This window comes from Scyliorhinus torazame, chromosome 10, assembly GCF_047496885.1.
Source record: "Scyliorhinus torazame isolate Kashiwa2021f chromosome 10, sScyTor2.1, whole genome shotgun sequence".
In the NCBI taxonomy this organism is placed as follows: Eukaryota; Metazoa; Chordata; class Chondrichthyes; order Carcharhiniformes; family Scyliorhinidae; genus Scyliorhinus; species Scyliorhinus torazame.
Window position 1 is genome coordinate 232741096 of NC_092716.1, and position 20991 is coordinate 232762086.

The 20991-nt window shown below is 42.0% G+C and overlaps 1 protein-coding gene across 1 annotated transcript in view; it reads right to left on the bottom strand.

Annotated features, from left to right (window-relative positions):
• Positions 1-17388, bottom strand: part of LOC140384656 (MOB kinase activator 2) — a 256030-nt gene extending 238642 nt beyond the window's left edge. The window contains exon 1 of the mRNA XM_072466569.1: positions 17157-17388. Coding sequence (XP_072322670.1) covers positions 17157-17173 — 17 coding nt within the window. The 5' untranslated portion in view covers positions 17174-17388. The remainder of the gene's footprint in view (positions 1-17156) is intronic.
• Between the last annotated feature and the right edge of the window lie 3603 nt (positions 17389-20991).

The following is a 20991-nucleotide window of genomic DNA, read 5'->3' on the forward strand; positions in this document are numbered from 1 at the left end:
TCCGAATTCCAGTGCCTCAGCTGCACCAAGCTTTGAATGACTCACAGGGCTTCTTCTGAGCCCTAGCCATCTCCAGCACAGAATCAGCAATCTTCCACCAAAATCCAACGATGTGCAGGTTGGGTGGATGGGCGAAGCTAAAATTGTCTTTAGTGTCCAAAAGATTAGATGGGATTATTGGAGTTACGGGGATAGTTTGGAGGTACGGGCTCTTTCCAGAGGCCGATACAGGCTTGATGGGTTGAATGGCCTCCTTCTGCACTGTAAATTCTATGATTTACAGTGCAGTTCTCCTGAGCCCAAACTGTGTCGACCAACTCCCAAGGTTGCTCTGCGAGGTACAAGCCATACAAGGTCCAAACTGTAACTAGCAGCTACAACCAATGTTTTCCAGGGCTTCTTCAAACCCTAACTGTCTGGAACCTAACAGCAGGATACTTTTGGTGTAGCCTCTCCCCAAGCTGAAGAACATTGAAGGACCTTCTTGTGGTTCAGAAGGCATAATATGCACTTTTGCTAACATAGCACAGTTTCGTTACAAGCCCTATATAGTATCCAAACAGTCATCCAATTTTCAAGCAATGGCAGAGTTTTTTTTGTGAATTCCCACATCCAAAATCAGCTAAAGCTGTAAAATAAGCTAAAGTGCACATATATTTTTGGATCATTAATACAAATGGAAACATGATGTTTAAACTTTGTACTTAATCGTGAGATTATGAACTCTGACAGTTCACAAATAAAACCTCCCTCCTAAAGTGTACAGAAGCTTCTGATAGCATTGTAGCAGTTGGTACTGTGCCAACATGTAGTGAAGTCTGTTTCTGTATGCCTAATTTAAACCTTCTCCAAGTAAAAAAGAAAAGCTTGTTATCTGTTGTTCTTTTGACCGGTCAGCCAGCTAAATTTTGTTTGGTAACGCTCCAGTGAAGCACCTTGAGAAGATTTACTAAGGTGCTAAATAAATGCAAGTCACCACTTTCAGCAAACTTAACTTTTCGCCCCTATTCATTTCTCACATCCCCATTCTGGGTTTTATTTCTTACAACAGCGATTCAATACCACCACCCCCCCGGCCGTTTCATCTCCACCCTGTTTTATGATCTATGATTTCTTGCCTCGAGTACATGAGCAGGCACAGACAGAAATGTTGCCACTTGTCAAACACACCCATAACAATTGGTTCTCAGTGTCACCGAGGTGCATTTTTACACCAAATTAAAAATGTAACAATGTATATATACAATGATGAATGTTTTTAAATAGCTACAGCAGGGAAATGATTATCTTGAAAACTTATATAGGTAATGAAAAATGGAATACTATTTTAAACAAGAAATCAAAGTAAAACTGCTTTCAAACAATGGAAGAGAGTGCTCTCCGCATGAAGACCTAAAAACACACTTACGCTGTCCTGTCAGCACTTTTGAAAATTTAAAATGCATGGTAAACTCTCCTTAAAACTAATTTTTTAAGTTGAGAAGTAGCTTTTTCACTCGTTGCAGTTATCCAGTAATCTACCCTAAGCAGTGCAGGACTATTCTCTCGAGTTAAGTGTCATGTACAATACCAATTTAATGCTGCTGCACTAAACTATTTCATGATCCGAGGCCTATATGGAATTTCCCCAAACACTAATAAATGCGATCAGAGGGTTTGAAATTGTGAATGTTTAGATGGAATGGGCTTCAATAAAAAGAAGCATTTCCTCACTAGGACCAACATGACTTGGGCCAATTCTGCCCCTTCAAGAAGTGTCTGCAAGAAAAATGCCCGACTATACTGGGGGTGGGAGACTTAAAAGCCAATTAAATACTTTTCGAAGTCACTTTTGCAACAGAACCATAGAAGATTGCAGTACAGGCCATTCAGCCCATCTGTCAATGCCAGCCTGAGGGCATCCAGGTGCCCTTTATCATACCTTCCAGCCTTTGGAATTCTCCTTTCCCATCAGCAGCACATCCCCCGCCCATGGATTTCCCGGCGGTGTGGGATTGCGTCAATGGTAAATCCCAATGACATGAGGCAGGAGTGAGAATCCCGCCACCAGCGAATGGCACGCCACCACAAAACACGCAACTGGGGAACCAGAGAATCCACTCTCAATATCTCCGTTGAAAGTTGGCATCTCTGATAGTGCAGTACTTTATTGCACTGAGTTGTCAGATTAGATTGCGTGCAAATCTCCAGAATGCAACTTGAACCCATGGAGGTCAGAGTGCTATCACTGAGCCATAGATAAAACCCGAAGATAAGTTGGGAGCTGGTGCTTGCTTCATTTTAACCAGAAGTCGAAAAACATTTCTCCTGGATATCTGGCAAGCAGAACTTTACAAGCACATTTTCAGATATTTCAGAGGTCACCAGAAATAGTATTACAAGCATATCGCATCTCTACTAGCATTCTCCCAAGCCCTATCCCCAACTCAGCATTTGGAGTAGCATTAGAAGTAACAAATCAAAAAGACATTAGAAAACTGGAAACATAATTTGGTAAAGTACATCAACTTAATAGCTTTGTCAAAATAAACTTTCTGAAAGGGAAACTAATAATAATTAGCAGTCGCCCACTGAAACTCCAAAGATGTGAACAAAAAAATAAAGGATGGTGGCAGCAGGAAATTGGGAATTTTAAACTTGCTTTCATGCTTTGAATGGATTAAATCCTCTGGAGCTGACAAGGTGAACCCAATACAGATAAATCATGAGTCAGAGGAAACTTTGTACAATAAAGGGTCTGTATCATTTACAGCAGCTAGACATTGAAGAAGAAATATGATTGCCAAATCATGCATTAAATCTCCAACATATGAATATAACATTGCATTAATGATTAAAGTACATCCGTCTAAGCCACATCTGCTGTCAATCCCTGAATGAATGCCTAGTTCTCCTCCCAGATGATTACCTAATGAGCTTCAATAATCTAGTTAACCATTTCCCAACACTTCCTAGTCACAAACACAACTCTTGGCTCTTCTGCACTCTCAATTTCAAAAGAAAAAAAAAGTATTCACTTTACAAACCCCATAGATTTTAGGCAACTATTATGTCACAATAATTAAAGGTACACGGAGGGTAAATAATTCTATTTAGCAAAGATGCTCTTTTATGCATTTTAATTTGCTTCTTTATTCACAGTAAATGCATTGCACAGCATAGAACATAGTACAGTACAGGCCCTTCAGACCACGCTGTTGTGCCAACCATTTATCCTAATCTAAGATCAACCTAACCTACACCCCTTCAATTTACTGCTGTCCATGTGCTTGTCTAAGAGTCGCTTAAATGTCCCTAATGACTCTGGACTCCATCACCTCTGATGGCCGTGCATTCCACACACCCACCACTCTCGGTGTAAAGAACCTACCTCTGACATCTCCCCTGTACCTTCCTCCAATCACCTTAAAATTATGTCCCCTTGTGACAGCCATTTCCACCCTGGGGAAAAGTCTCTGGCTATCCACTCTGTCCATGCCTCTCATCACCTTGTACACCTCTATCAAGTCACCTCTCTGCCTTCTTCGCTCTAGTGAGAAAAGCCCGAGCTCCCTCAACCTTTCTTCATAAGACATGCCCTCCAGTCCAGGCAACATCCTGGTAAATCGCCTCTGTACCCTCTCCAAAGCAACCACATCCTTCCTATAATGAGGCGACCAGAACTGGACACAATATTCCAAGTGTGGTCTAACTAGGGTTTTATAAAGCTGCAGCAAAACCTCACGGCTCTTAAACTCAAACCCCCTGTTAATGAAAGCCAACACACCATATGCCTTCTTAACAACCCTATCAACCTGGGTGGCAACTTTGAGGGATCTATGTGCATAGACCCCAAGACCCCTCTGTTCCTCCACACTTCCAAGAATCCTGCCTTTAACCCTGTGTTCAGTATTCAAATTTAACCTTCCAAAATTAATCACTTCACATTTATTAAGGTTGAACTCCATCTGACACTTCTCAGCCCAGCTCTGCATCCTGTCAATGTCCTGTTGTAACCTGCAACAACCCTCAACACTATCTACAACTCCACCAACCTTCGTGTCATCGGCAAACTTACTAACCCACCCTTCCACTTCCTCATCCAAGTCATTTATAAAAACCACAAAGAACAGAGTTCCCAGAACAAACAGATCCTTGCAGGACACAACTGGTCACCGACCTCCACGTGGAATACTTTCCATCCACTATCATTCACTGTCTTCTTTCAGCCAGCCAATTCTGTATCCAGACAGCCAAATTTCCCTGTATCCTATGCCCCCTAACTTTCTGAATGAGCCTACCATCAGCAGCGTGATAACTGCAGTGTTAAAGCTCCCAAATCAAATTTCTTACCTACTTACCACTTAACTTCACCCAATTTTGATCATCTGGTTGATGAAACTCAATTTTCTTTGAATTTATATTCAAAAAGGTTAAACTGAGCCGGGGACAGGAACAGAAAGGAACACAAACTCAGGACAGTACATTTAATATTTTCAAATATCTATGACAGATCATTGCAAATGCAAAGTGTCAGTGGAGACGCACAGATATTTTAAAAATGTATTCAAATTTAAATATCGGACACAACAGGTTAAACATTCTCTTTTCTGTTTTCTCCCCAAAAAGGAACTTACCCATTCATTGTATAAAAATCTCAACAGTGGATATTGCCTGATTCATGACAGAAGTGGGTATCATAACAGTATGATCTATATTCACACTACATCAATTTTCTAGCAGCTATCTCGGAGTGAGAATACATGTTGGAATCATCGTTGACTTTTTATTCCCTCCCTTAATCAATTTGAATGCCTACAGTGATGCTCCAGCTGAGATCAACATGTTGAACAAAGACTGGATATTGAAATCAGGAAATTACCAGATCAAACTTGGGCAGCGTCACTCCTCCTGGCAGATTTACCACAAAACATACAACAAGTATTCATCTCATTTCTGCTAACATCTCAGAAACTTTCTACTGAAGACAGACAAAAATTACTCAATTGTATTGATGCTACAATCTTGTAAAGTGGTCAGTCAATCCCAGTTTTCAACTATTCCATTGAAAACAATCACTGCAGCGATTTCATCACAGAACAAAAAAAATCACAAGCAGTTTACCAATAACATTCCTTCTATTTGTTGCGCTCAGGTTAGTGTCATCAACACAAGTTGTACCACATCTATTGGACTGGAAAATAGGGAAACTAGTTCAGGAAAGTATTGATGAAAAGCGTGATTTTATTCCAGTACTAAAGCACAAAAAATGTGACAGTCTCTTCAAGTCAAAGTAATAGGAGAGGGCAGCTCGCCTAATTTCTCACACAAGATTGTAATACAAAACCCAAACCTAACTGAACTTTCATCTGCCACACAGTACATTGGTTCCGATTATCCTACATTGAAAAAACAAGGTATACACATCAATGCCATCTCGGAGGAAATGTTGCCCACTATTATAGGCAGTTCTACAGCATTAACAGCCAGCAGAACTGTATGTGTGCTGAAACATCCTACAATTTATCAGTACTCAAAGTTGCCTTTGATCTCTGCTGCAGAGGTCGCAAACCAGAGTTCCATTAATACTTGTTGTACATTTAGAATATGACATTAGATGTAATTTTATTGAACATGAATACCAACATAAAGGAAAATAAAAAAGAAATAAGGGGGAAAGGAAACAAAGAAAAATCCCGATTCTGAAAATAGAAGATTAAATCAAGGGATTTATACAGTACGGTCTGCCCAAACCTTTTCTGATAAATCAGTCATATTTACTTCTGTATAAAGTCTTTAACATCATTTAAACAAGAGTCACCATTGGAAGGCCTTACTTTAATAATAATTTCACAATGTAAAGTTATTATATATTCAATTAAACTCAAGAAATACCCCATCAGTATTTGAAAGATATTGCAGACAATTGGTTACATATTACCAGAACGGAAATTTTAGCATCCTTCTCCCATGAACAACTTTTAAATAGAATTACGAAACATGCACTGAAAAGGCAAATATAAATTACAGGTAGTGTTTTTCAGCAGAAGGGAAATGCCATAACTATTGTATGTGATATTACACCTGCTCAGTAAGTAACAGGAAATGGGATTAAAAATAACTTTGCAACAGAGATGTTGCAGTACACTGGCAACTATTATTAATTAATGAAGATCCATAACACTGAAGAGCTACTTGTTTAATTCCACACCTTAACCTATCAAGGGGATGATCCACAATGCAAGCCCACTAAAAAAATCATTTTACTAAATTTCCTCCACGTCATAAATATTAACCACGAATAGGCACTGGAAATTACGTCATCCACTTCATCCAGCATTATTGCCTCGGCCACTGAAGGTGGACCGAGTTAATGCTTCCAAAGCTAATGGGTAGATTTCAACAATACTTGGTACACTAACAGTATGGCCCATGAAAGAACCGATTTTGGCGAAGAGCGGATCTGAACCTGGACATATTTTTTTAAGGGTTTGTGAACATTGGGAGATAGGGCGAAAGGGCAAATTGACATTTGTTTTTTAAATATCGAAGGTTGCTCTGTGGTGCAGTTTGTTACAGCTGTCAAAATGTAATCAGAGTTTTCAAAGCAGGCTGTTGGATGCAAATTGCCCTGAAGCCTTCTTTCTGGAAGCTTTTAAAAGACTTTTCCAGATTTGTAATGGTAGAGCATAGAATCATAGACCCCACAGTGCAGGAGACAATTCAGCCCATCAAGCCTGCACCGACCAACCAAATTGTGGTAACAGAGTTAACTCAGTGAGGCAAAGGTATGCACTCTACTGTTTGCCTTCTTCCCTTGCTCCTGTTGTTATCTGACCAATCGAATGGTTAGCTCCCCAATAACTCAAGGCAATGAATAGCTGATTCATACAGACTTGAACACAAAATAAGAGGAGCAGGCCATGTGGCCCGTCTGGTTTGCCACTAAATATGAACATGCCTGATCTTTAGCTTCAACTCCACTTTCTCATCAGTTCCCCATATCCCTTGAATCCCCATGACCAAACATCTGCCTAACCCAACCTTAAATATATCCAACACTGGAACATCCACAACCCTCTAGGGTAAAGAATTCAAAAGATTCACAACCCTTTGAATGAAGGAATTTCTCTTGATCTCCATCCTCAATGTTCATCCCCTTATCTAGAGACTGTGCCCCTCATATTTTAGATTCCCCAAACAGCAGGAACAATCTTTCAATGCCTACCCTGTCAAGCTCTTTCATAACTACTCCTTATTCTTTATGGTCTTATGTCTAATATTCAAATGGTCCAGCAGGACTTGTACTAAGGGATAGCAAAAATTGACAGGTAATAGAGAAAAACATTGGATAATATCATAATAGTAATGTTTTATTTTAAATGCCGAAATTGATTCACATACCCAGATGGGGCTTCTCTTTGGGAGGGCCCACACATTGACACATGCCATACCCAAAGAAGGCACATTTACTCTGCAGAGTGCAAGAGTGGGAAAGACTAGCACATCAGGTCAACCATGTGAGCTTTCTCATATCATCCATTTAACATGGCTATTCATTCATGAGGGTATCATAGTGGAAAAGTCAAATCTATCACTGTGGCCTAACATATGTGTCCATTAATATTTTATTTGTCACCCATCGTTGTTCAGTTCTTAGCTTCTATATATTGAATCTCAGATTGGAAGTTTCAAATGTTAAGTATGATTATTTTTTTTACATCAATCATTACTCATTTGAGCACTAGCAATTTAAGTTGCACTTTATATCTACTTATTCAGTTTATAAATGCTATCCAGATAGCAACTAATACCACAAACTAAAGATCTGAACTTTGAATAAAAAGTGTACTTTAAAATGGTACAGTGGCAAATATAGATGAGATGGTGGTGTAGTGGTAATGTTACTAGACTAGTAATCCAAAGGCAATTAGAGAATGTTCATGCTCTGGGGTACATAGGTTCAAATCCTACCATGGCAGCGAGTAGAATTTAAATTTTATGAATAAATCTGGAATTAAAAGTTGGTCTCAGTGATGGTGGTAATGAAACTATCACCAATTGTTGTAAAACAAAACCTCTCTCATTCATTTGTGCCCTTCAAGAAAGAAAATTTGCCTACATGTAACTCCATGGCCCACAGCACTGTGGTCGACTCTGAACTTCCCTATCAGTTGAAGTGCAATTAAGGGTGGGCAATAAATGCTGATCTTGTAAGTGGCGTCACATCCAATGGAAGAATAAGAAAAATCCTCCAAATCCATTAAGCCTCTATGCAGTAACTAGTTCAAGTTCTAAAATACATTTGGCAGAAATAATTGACTGATGGAAAATTATCGATATTATCCGACACGGAATACTCGCGTCCTCCCAAACTTACAGCATATCCAATAATAGATTTAGAAAAATACAGAACACATGCATTACTAATGTCCATTTGTCATGGTAATAGTGATTTTTACTTATTTCAAAAATTATTCAAGGAATTCAAGGATCAATGAGAAGACCACCTACTAGTGCTCATCCCTAATTGACAAAGTGGCGATAGTGAGCTCCCTCCTTGAACTGCTGGAGTCCATTTGGTGAAGGATCTACCATGTGTTATTAGGGAGGATGTTACAGGATTTTGACACAACAACGAACAAAGAACAGTAATATATTTCCAAGTCAGGATGGTGTACAATTTGAAGGGAACTTGGAGATGGCGGTGTTCCCAACTGCCTGCTGCCCTAGGTAGTTGACAGTTGGGAGGCACACAAAAGAAGCACTGGGGGATTGCTGCAGTGCATTTCGTAGATGGTCTATATTGCAGCCACAGTGCACCTGTGAATATTTACGATGGAGGATGTGGTGCCGATCGAGCAGGTTCCCTTGAACTGGATGGTGCTGTTTCTTGAGCATTGGAAGAGACACAGTCATCCAGGCAACTGGCGTGTTCGTCATATTCCTGACATGTGCCTTGTAGATGGAAAAAGGCTAAGAGAGTCAGGAAATGTGTTATTGGCTGTAGGATTCCCAGCCTGACCTGCTCTTGTCAGCACAGTAATTATACAGCTGGTCAAGTTAGATTCTGGTCAATGGTTACCCTCCGATATTGATGGTAGGGATTCAATAGATTTAGATGTATTTATTGTCACGTGTACCGAGGTACAGTGAAAAGTATTGTTCTGCGCACAGTCCAGTCAGATCGATAAATACACAATGTAAATAAATAGATATATGTAATGATAATGATAAGTTGTTGTTAGAGCCATAATATTTGTTGGATCCTGCACACTTACCCATTGCTTGATACCACGTGTAGTGAGTGGAATTGGCTGAAGTCTGGCATCTGTGATAGTAGGAATCTTAGGAGGAGGCCAAGATGGATCACCCACTCAGCACCTCCGATTAAAGAGTGCAAGTACTTCAGCTTTGTCTTTTGCACTGACAAGCTGGGCTCCCTGATCATTGAGGATGGGGATGCTCAAGCAGCCACTGCTCCAGTTAGATGTTTAATTGTTCATCACCATTCATTACTTTGATGTGGCAAGACTGCAGAGCTATTCTCCGTCCCCTTAGTTGTGGGATCATTTAACTCTGTCCACAGCATGTTTGATTCACTGCTGAGGTTGCACATTGTCCTGTGTTGCAGCTTTACCAAGTTGACACATTGTTTTTAGGTTTGCCTGGTGCTGGTCCTGACATGCTCATTTGCCCTCCTCACTGAGCAAGGGTCAGTCCATTGCCTTGGCAATAATGACAGAGCGAAGGATATGCCAGACCTTGAAGTTACATGCAGATTGCGGTGGAATATAATTTTGCTGTTGCTGAACACCCATAATGATAGATAGAAAACAGCAGGAAGTTGCCTTCCCCATGATTGACCCGACATCACAAGATTTCATGGGGTCCAGAGTCAATGTTGAGGAATCTCAGGGCCACTCTCCAGACCATATATATATATATATCAGTGTGCCATCATTTTATAGCATGTCTGTTCTTCAGGTGGGACATGGCATACTCAGGAATAATGAGGGAAGAGTCTGCGATATTAGCTCAAAGGTATGATTCTCTGTGCGTCAGGCTATGTCAGGCCGTTGACTAACTCTCTCAATTTTCTCTCAAGTCTCCCGATGTTAATGAGGCGATTTCTGCAGGATTAACCGGACAGGGTGTGCCTTTGTCACGATGCTCAAATCAGCGGCAGGTAGACCATTCAGTTTTAAATAGTTTTTGTAGTTGTTTTGAAACAACTTTTGGATAGTCAGAGGTTCTTTCCCCACGGTGGAGGGGTCAATTACTAGGGGGCATAGATTGAAGGTGTGAGGGGCAAGGTATAGAGATGTACAAGGCAAATTTCTTTCTTTATTTTTTTTACAGAGGGTAATGGGTGCCTGGAAGAGGAGGTGGTGGAAGCAGGGACGATAGTGACGTTTAAGGGGCATCTTGATCAATACATGAATAGGATGGGAATAAAGGGATACAGACCCCAGAAGTGTAGAAGATTTTAGTTTAGACAGGCAGCATGGTCGGCACAGGCTTGGAGGGCCGAGGGACCTGTTCCTGAGCTTTTCTTTGTTCTTGGGGTGGCTTGCAAGACCATTTCAGAGGACAGTTAAAAATCAACAAAATGCTGTGGGCATGTATTCTAGACCAGATAAAGATGAGAGACATTTTAGGGGAGGGGGAGGGGGGTGGGGGTGGGGGTTGCTAGAGCTGTTGGGGAGAGTTTAAACTAATGTGGAAGGGGGATAGGAACCGATGCAGGAAGTTGGAAGGTAGTAAAACAGGGACAGAAACAAAAGGCAGTAAGGGGGAAAAGTGTAAGGCAGAGAAGCCATAGTCAAAAATCAAAAAGGGCGACAGTACAAGGTACAGTGACTGAGGGGAGCTCAGTGAATAGGCCCAGTAATACTAAAAGGAATAAAACAGGAAGTAAAAACATTAATGGTAAGCAACACGGCAGGTTGTTACATGAAGATATGGATTCAACGACAAGGAAAATTAGGAGAAAAGTTAAGAGGAAATATAACTTAGGAGAGGTTACTGATTGAGGTGTTAAGATTCAGAACAGAGGTAAAAAAGCCAACATAAGTGTACTTTACCTGAATGCTCGTAGTATTCGGAATAAGGTAAATGAGTTGATGGCGCAAATCATCGTGAATGACTATGATTTAGTGGCCATTACTGAAACATGGTGAAAGGATGGTCACGACTGGGAGTTAAATATCCAAGGGTATCAAACTATTCGAAAGGACAGAGTGGATGGTAAGGGAGGTGGTGTAGCTCTGTAATTTAAGGATGACATCCGGGCAATAGTAAGGGATGACATTGGTGCTATGGAGGATAAGGTTGAATCCATTTGGGTGGAAATCAGGAATAGTAAGGCGAAAAAGTCACTGATAGGAGTAGTCTATAGGCCACAAAACAGTAACATTATGGTGGGGCAGGTAATAAACAAAGAAATAACTGCTGCATGTAGAAATGGTACAGCAGTTATCATGGGGGATTTTAATCTACATTTCGATTGGTTTAACCAGGTCGGTCAAGGCAGCCTTGAGGAGGAGTTTATAGAACGTATCCGTGATAGTTTCCTAGAACAGTATGTAATGGAACCTACGAGGGAACAAGCGGTCCTAGATCTGGTCCTGTGTAATGAGACAGGATTGATTCAGGATCTCATAGTTAGGGATCCTCTCGGAAGGAGCGATCACAATATGGTGGAATTTAAAATACAGATGGAGGGTGAGAAGGTAAAATCAAACACTATTGTTTTGTGCTTAAACAAAGGAGATTACAATGGGATGAGAGAAGAACTAGCTAAGGTAGACTGGGAGCAAAGACTTTATGGTGAAACAGTTGAGGAACAGTGGAGAACCTTCCAAGCGGTTTTTCACAGTGCTCAGCAAAGGTTTATACCAACAAAAAGGAAGAACGGTAGAAAGAGGGAAAATCGACCGTGGATATCCAAGGAAATAAGGGAGAGTATCAAATTGAAGGAAAAAGCATACAAAGTAGCAAAGATTAGTGGGAGACTAGAGGACTGGGAAATCTTTACGGGGCAACAGAAAGCTACTAAAGAAGCTATAAAGAAGAGTAAGGTAGATTATGAGAGTAAACTTGCTCAGAATATAAAAAAAGATAGTAAAAGTTTCTACAAATATATAAAACAAAAAAGACTGGCTAAGGTAAATATTGGTCCTTTAGAGGATGAGAAGGGAGATTTAATAATGGGAGATGAGGAAATGGCTGAGGAACTGAACAGGTTTTTTTGGGTCGGTCTTCACAGTGGAAGACATAAATAACATGCCAGTGACTGATGGAAATGAGGCTATGACAGGTGAGGGCCTTGAGAGGATTGTTATCACCAAGGAGGTAGTGATGGGCAAGCTAATGGGGCTAAAGGTAGACAAGTCTCCTGGCCCTGATGGAATGCATCCCAGAGTGCGAAAAGAGATGGCTAGGGAAATTGCAAATGCACTAGTGATAATTTACCAAAATTCACTAGACCCTGGGGTGGTCCCGGTGGATTGGAAATTAGCAAACGTGACACCACTGTTTAAAAAAGGAGGTAGGCAGATAGCGGGTAATTATAGGCCAGTGAGCCTACCTTCGGTAGTAGGGAAGATGCTGGAATCTATCATCAAGGAAAAAATAGCGAGGCATCTGGATGGAAATTGTCCCATTGGGCAGACCCAGCATGGGTTCATAAAGGGCAGGTCATGCCTAACTAATTTTGTGGAATTTTTTGAGGATATTACCAGTGCGTAGATAACGGGGAGCCAATGGATGTGGTATATCTGGATTTCCAGAAAGCCTTTGACAAGGTGCCACACAAAAGGTTGCTGCATAAGATAAAGATGCATGGCATTAAGGGGAAAGTAGTAGCATGGACAGAGGATTGGTTAGTTAATAGAAAGCAAAGAGTGGGGATTAATGGGTCTTTCTCTGGTTGGCAATCAGTAGCTAGTGGTGTCCCTCAGGGATCAGTGTTGGGCCCACAATTGTTCACAATTTACATAGATGATTTGGTGTTGGGGACAAAGGGCAATGTGTCCAAGTTTGCAGACGACACTAAGATGAGTGGTAAAGCAAAAAGTGCAGAGGATACTGGAAGTCTGCAGAGGGATTTGGATAGGCTAAGTGAATGGGCTAGGGTCTGGCAGATGGAATACAATGTTGACAAATGTGAGGTTATCCATTTTGGTAGGAATAACAGCAAAAGGGATTATTTAAATGATAAAAAATATTAAAACATGCGGCTGTGCAGAGAGACCTGGGTGTGCTAGTGCATGAGTCACAAAGTGTTGGTTTACAGGTGCAACAGGTGATTAAGGTAAATGGAATTTTGTCCTTCATTGCTAGAGGGATGGAGTTTCAGACTAGGGAGGTTATGCTGCAATTGTATAAGGTGTTAGTGAGGCCACACCTGGAGTATTGTGTTCAATTTTGGTCTCCTTACTTAAGAAAGGACGTACTGGCACTGGAGGGTGTGAAGAGGAGATTCATTAGGTTAATCCCAGAGCTGAAGGGGTTGGATTACGAGGAGAGGTTGAGTAGACTGGGACTGTACTCGTTGGAATTTAGAAGGATGAGGGGGGGGGGATCTTATAGAAACATATAAAATTATGAAGGGAATAGATAGGATAGATGCAGGCAGGTTCTTTCCATTGGCGGATGAAAACAGAACTAGGGGGCATAGCCTCAAAATAAGGGGAAGTAGATTTAGGACTGAGTTTAGGAGGAACTTCTTCACCCAAAAGGTTGTGAATCTATGGAATTCCTTGCCCAGTGAAGCAGTAGAGGCTCCTTCATTCAATGTTTTTAAGATAAAGATAGATAGTTTTTTGAAAAATAAAGGGATTAAGGGTTATGGTGTTCAGGCCGGAAAGTGGAGCCGAGTCCACAAAAGATCAGCCATGATCTCATTGAATGGTGGAGCAGGCTCGAGGGGCCAGATGGCCTACTCCTGCTCCTAGTTCCTATGTTCACAATAGGACATTATTGAACCAGTTGCATTTTTACAACAACCTTCACAATTTATGGTCACTATTTCAGTTTATATTATTAACTAACTGAATTCAAATTCTCCAGCTGCCTAATTGGGATTTGAACTCCAGGCTCTTGATCACTAGACTTAATTACTAGGGCAGTAACAAAACCAGGATGCTACCATTTCCCTCTAATTCTAATTTGAGTGTATTCTTTACCATTTGAATAATAAACATAACTTTGAAAATTAAAAAAGTTCACACTGCTTAGTATATTTCAGGATCATTCAATTTTATGTTTCTAGGTTTCTTCAGTCTCATTCATGATTCACTGAGGAGGGTCACAGAGAAATGAATACATCCATTTATAAACTCACACCATAATAAAGAATTCCTTCCAAAATGTGGCATAAAATACAACACAAATTAAGACTTCTGATAAAGAACAAATAATCGAATATGCCAATAAAAAGCAAAAAGAAAAAGAAAGTGTTGCATTCAAATAATGTTTTATAATAATACTCAGGGTGACCGAGTTTCAGAATATAAACTGCAATCAAGGATAGTGATACCAAACTGAAATAATTGCATAAAATTACAATCTGTTCATCTGTGCCAATCAGGGTATTCTGGAATCTGATTAGACTTAATCTCTTCAGAATTATAAAAAATTGAGGTGGGGAAAATTGGGTTTCATGGGGCAAGAGGGTGCTGTGTCATCTGGGCAGCTTTCTCTTGAACTGCACTGGGCAAGGGGACCGCGTTAATCCCATAAATAGAGCCAATGAGAGCTTTAAACTAAATAGCGGGGAAGAGGGTCCATGTGAGGAGAAATCTGGTAAGTTCACAAGGACAAGGCAATTGCCCAGAGTAGCAATACGCTGGTAAACAGTGTGCAACAGGAAGGGACAAGGTATACAAACATAAGAGTGCACAGACAAATAGGTAAGTGCAGGGAAAAATGACAGGAAGTCAGAATTAAAGGCTCTTTATCTAAATGCATGCCGCATTCATAACCAGGTGGATCAATTGATAGCACAAACTAGAAATAAATGGGTATAATGATAGCCGTTACAAAGACAACCAAGGCTGGGACGTGAATATTCAAAGATATTTAGCATTTTGAAAGGATAGGAAGAATGTAAAAGGAGGTGGGATAGCTCTGTTAATAAAGCACGAGAACTATACAGTAGCGGGGAATGATCTCTGAGGATCAAAATGTGGAATCGACTTGGGTTGCGATAAAAATAGCAAAGGAAAGAATTCACTGGTGGGAGCAGTTTATAGACCCCAATAGCTACACTGTGGGACAGTTTATAAACTTAGAAATAACGGAGCTTGTAGGAAAGATACCACAATAATAATAGTGGGTGATTTTAATTGTCATACAGATTGGATGAATCAAATTCCCAGAGGTAGCCTTGAGGGTGAGCTCACAGAGTGTATTTGGGACAGTTTCTGAGAACAATACATTCTGGAACCAACCAGGGAACAAGCAATTTTAGGCCTGGTAATATGAGGACTCATAGTAAAGGATTATCTTGAAGAGAAAGCTCATAACATGATAGAATTTCACATTCAGTTGGGGGTGAAAATCTTGGCATAGTGATGGAAAAGCCTGGGACATTCACTATAAAGTGTGATTCTCACTGCATAAGACGATGTCACACTGTTGCTTGACTAATCTGTGGGGCACTGTCCCTATTTTGAACTCTGATCTAAAGTATTGCATTTGGTTTTAGTCTCCTTATTTAAGAGGGATATATTTGCATTGGAAGCAGTTCAGAAGAGGTTCACTAGGTTGATTCCTGGGCTGGAGATTTTGTCTTGAAGGTTGAGCTGCTTGGGTCAATACTCAAAATAGAATTTAGAAGGATGATCGTTGATCATATTGAAAATTAGACTCTGAGGGAGCTTGATAGGGTAGATGTTGGGAGGTCTTTTCCCCTCATATGAAATCGAGGACTAGGGGTCACAGTTTAAAAATAAGCAGTCTCCCATTTAAGACAGATGAGCCGGAATGTCCCTTCTCAATAATGTTAATTTTTGGAAATCTCTTTGGCAGAGAGCTGTGGAAGTTAGACTATTGAATACATTCAAGGACTAGTTTGAAAGATTTTTGATCGACAAGGGTGTCAAGGAGGGTCAGGCAGGAAAGCGAAGTTAAGGTCATAATCAAGTCTGCCACAAACTTACTGAATGGCAAAGCAGACTCGAATGACCAACTCCAGCTCCTCATTTATATGTTCCTACGCACTGCAGTATTCTAGTCCCAATGTCCGTCTGTACAACTGGCAAAGTTTATGTTAATACTTAAACTTTAAATGGATCTTGTAATATTTCCCAATTGCTTGTAAAGGTGCATATTTTGAGTAGATAAACATGACAAGCTGATAAACAACAAGTTTCTAGGTTAAAATTAACTGTGTAGTAAACAAAGCTTTCAGAAGAAAACTGTTCCCAAAAGGCTTTTCATGTCGCATCCTAATGGAAGAATTGCCAGGACAATATTAACTTTGCCAATAAAGATTGGCCACCTCCAAAACATAGGGTTATGATAAATGAATGATTGAAAGAAAACTCAAGTCAAAGTATTGCTCATTGCTTTGCTGGGTACTGCTCATTGCTTTGCTGGGTACAACATACCAAGTACAATCTACTGTACTCTGGCATGACATGGCAATATTATGACCAGGTTTACAAACACTATAAATATTTTCCGAACATGGCTCATGTGCAGTTTATAGTAAGCATTCTCCATAAATAGGCAGATAACGCTAGGACCTTTGCCTGACTTGTTCAATGAGTTGAAAAGGAAACGTAACCGCCAATTTAAAAATAAAATAAGGATCGAGTCATTCATTAGCAAACGATTTCAGTGTGGAAGCTGCAACGTCGCGCCCTCTTTGCACGGTCAGGGGATGTTTTTTATCATAATAAAGCAGAAAGTTAATCCAATAAACTAAACTGCGGCTCCCCGCTCATCTCGCATCACTTGCAGGTCAGGATGCTTTCCATCGAAGTTGCAGAAACTGTCCTCCTGTCATTCAGTGGAGGGAGCAGCTCAGCCAGCCGAGGTCAGGGCAGAGAGGGAGAGCTCGAGCCCTCCCCTCGGCCCGGGGGACTAGAAATTTAAACAGGAGAGGCTTAACGGGCGAGCAGGTCGCCAGCAACTCTCCCTCTCTCCGAAGTTCCTTCACTCACCCCATGAGCCAATCCATCGCTGAGCGGATGAAGAGCCAGCCCGCCGGGCACCTCTTCAAGCTTCCTCCAGCCCTCCGCGGAGGACACAGTCCGACACCATCAAACCGGGCAGGCGAGGGACGGCAGGCATTGGAAGCGGCCACAGAGTGAGCGTGTGTCAGGAGGACTGCTCCCTCTGTCTGTCTGTGGGCAGGACGGAGGAGGGAGCCCCCAGCTGACAGCACCGCCGAGCCGGCCACTCAGGCGATGAGGAGCTGCCAGTCAGACCGGAAGTAAACACTCTACCTCCCGCCCCTCCCCGCCAGGGTCACCCCCCTGCGTCCGCCGGAAGCGGCCGCCGCCCGCTGGGAAATGTAGTTCACTTTCCCAGCCAGCCAGGTGAGCAGCCAGCCACATGTCAGAGCGGGAGGGGGCGGGGAGCGGCGGACTTACTTCCCCCCCCCCGGGCACCCTTGGAAGAGCAGCAAAACTTTCATGAGCACCGAGCATCTGGAAACGCTCTTCCGCCGGTCAAACACTTTTTGAAAAGTGGAGTGAAGAAGTGATGGACAGCTCCTTTAGTGGCTGGAAACCAGTGGAGTACCACAGGGTCACCTATTGTTTGCCATTTATATAATATTCCGCACATACGAGTACAGCCTCAACCGGGACCTGGAATTCATGTTGCGTTACATTCATCCCTCGCCATCTGGCCTGGACTGGCAAAATCCTACCAACTGTCCTGGCTTGAGACAATTCACACCTCTTTAAACTGTGATTATCCCTCTCTCCAGTTGCTCTGTCTGGACCTGTAAAGACTTAATTATCTGCAAAGACTCGCATTCAAAGTATCATCTTGCATCTTTGACTTTGTCTATATATATATATATATATATGTTTCTGGAACCTACCTCTTCATTCACCTGAAGAAGGAGCAGTGTTCCGAAAGCTAGTGATTCAAAAGAACCTGTTGGACTTTAACCTGGTGTTCTTCCTGTGTGCACCCCAGTCCAACGCCGGCATCGCCACATAATTTATATAAACGACATAGATGACTGTGGGGGGGGTAGGATCAGTAAGTTTGCGGATGACACAATGATTGGCCAGGTGGTTAACAGTGATGGACAAATGGGCGGATAAGTGGCAGATGGAATTTAACCCTGAAAGGTGTGAGGTGATACACTTTGGAAGGAGTAATGTGACAAGGAAGTATTCAATGAATGGCCTGACACTTGGAAGTTCCGAGGAACAAAGGGACCTTGGCGTGTTTGTCCATTGATCTCTGAAGGTAGAGCAGGTTAATAGGAGGTGAAAAAGGCATATGGGACACTAGCCTTTATCAATCGGTAAGAAACATTACAACAGGTTATCAATCGGGGTATAGATTGCAAAAGCAGAGAGGTCATGTTGGAGTTGTATAGAACTTGTGAGGCCACCGCTGGAGCACTGTGTCAGGTCGACACATTATAGGAAGGATGTGATGACACTGGAGGGGGTGCAGAGGTGATTCACCAGGATGTTGCCTGGGATGGAACATTTAAATTATGAAGAGAGGTTGGGTTTTCGCTCGAGCAGAAAAGATTGGGGAGGGGGGGCGACCTAATCGAGCGAGGTTTACAAGATTATGAGGGACATGGACAGGGTGGATAGGGAGCAGCAGTTCCCCTTAGTTGAAGGGTCAGTTAAAGGTGCCGCAAGTTCAAAGTGAGGGGCAGGAGGTTTATAAGGGATTTGAGAAGAAAGGTCTGGAGGGGGTTCCCTATGTTGCTGGGATACACCCTGCTGGAGCGACTGCTGCTTCCGGATGTGGAAAGGGAGGGGAAGAATTGGGGATATACACAAGTGGCTGGGGGAGCAGGAGGCGAGCGGGTGGTGAAGATCAAGGAGAAACAGGAAGGGGAGTTGGGAGGGGAGATCAATTGAGGAGTATGGAGTGAGGCACTGCATAGGGTGAACAGGACCTCCTCGTGTGCAAGGAAGAGCCTGATACAGTTTAAGGTGGTGCACAGGGAGCATATGAAAATCCCCACCAAACGAATGCACTGCCAGGGAAGGTGGTGGTGGTAGAGGTTAGTTGCCGCGTATCCTTTAAAAAATACCTGGATGAGCACTTAGCACGTCATAACATTCAAGGCTATGAGCTAAGTACTGGCAAATGAAATGGAATTAGGCAGGCAGGCAGGTGTCTTTCATTCATCGGTGGAGACTTGATGGGTCGAAGGGCCTCTTCTGCAATGTATTAATCTGTGATTCTGTAAAGTAAAGTTGCCCCGGTCCCAGATGACCATAGGCTGCTCGCTTTCCCCTTTGAGGTGGAGAGCTGACTGGTGGTGATTTAACCTGAGGGATACCTCACCTCAAGCAAGAGGGCAAGGTTGAGAAGGCAGGGTCTTCATGAAAATTTCAGCCAGTACAGGAATTGAACCCACGCTGTTGGCCACACTCTGCATCACAAAGTAGCCATACAACTGAGCTAAACTGACCCCTTTTGAAGAGTAGCTACTGTTCTGTAGGAAACATGTCAGCTAATTTGCACACAGCAGCCAACTCCCACAAACAGCAATGAGATCACCAGGTGATCTGCATTTTGTGATGTTGATTGAGGGGTAAATTTTGGTCTGGACACCAAGGTTAACTCCTCTGCTGTTCCTTTGATAATAGTGTTATGGGACCTCTTACGTCCTCCAGAGCAAAGCAGGCAGGGCCTCCTCAGTTTAGGAAAGACAGCACCTTCAACCCAGCACCTCCAACAGTGCAGTTCCTCAGTGCTGATCTGAAATATAGCCTTGAATTTTATGCTCAACTTTGGAGTAGGACCTGAACTTCTTTGTTACCCAGAGATGAGTGTTCTACCAACTATATGGCAGAAAAAAACTACGGAGGCGGGAAATCTTAAAACACAAACAGAAAATGCTGGAAATATTCAGCAAGGCAGGCAGCATCTGTGGAGGCAGAGAAACAGAATTAACATTTTGCAGCCAGAGACTGCTACCAGAGACCGAGAGATTTAGAAAGCAGAATTCAAGAGGAGATTTAGACAATTGGAGTCACTGACTGAGGCAAGGTCCAGGAGGGATATCTTGCTGAAGGATGTTTGTGAAATTTGTTCACCTGTATTTTGTATGGCTAGAAATAGCTCGCAAGGCTTTAAAACCTCAATTATTTCCTTAAGAAAAGTCAGCAGCTTCAGGGATAAATGGGCATCATGACTTCACTAGGTGTATGTAAATTGCTACAGGTGCGCAGTATATTGTTTACGGTGCAGTTTACATGGCAGGAGCCATCACCATTGTAGATTTCCTTGTCAAATATGATTTGCATTCAATATTGATAAGATATTGTTTATCGAAGAAAATTATGACATGCAGTTGTCAATGGTCTTTTGTTTCTGTGTAACTTCAAAGCAGCTGGGCATTTATTTCTATGGGGCTTCTGTTTTACTGAACAATGTCACTTTCAGCTTGGAGTCAGCAGCAGAAGGGCTTCTTGTTTAAATTTGTGCCAGCTCAGCAGGGAAGCCTAATCAGGTAAAAGCTCAAAGAAAACTTTTAAACTCAGAGAAAATGTGCATGGCGTCTATATTTAGTATCTTGAGGAGAGTGAAGATCCTCATAACCCCTGATCGCCTTATTAATAGATTCTTGATTAATAAGGGGATCAGGGGTTATGGGGAAAAGGCAGAAGAATGGGGATGAGAAAATATCAGCCATGATTGAATGGCAGAGCAGACTCGATGGGCTGAGTGGCCTAATTCTGCTCCTATGTCTTATGGTCTCATGTTTCAGTGCCTTATAATGCAAAATGTTCAATTGCCATCTTGTTAAAGAAATGATGTGGAGATGCCGGCGTTGGACTG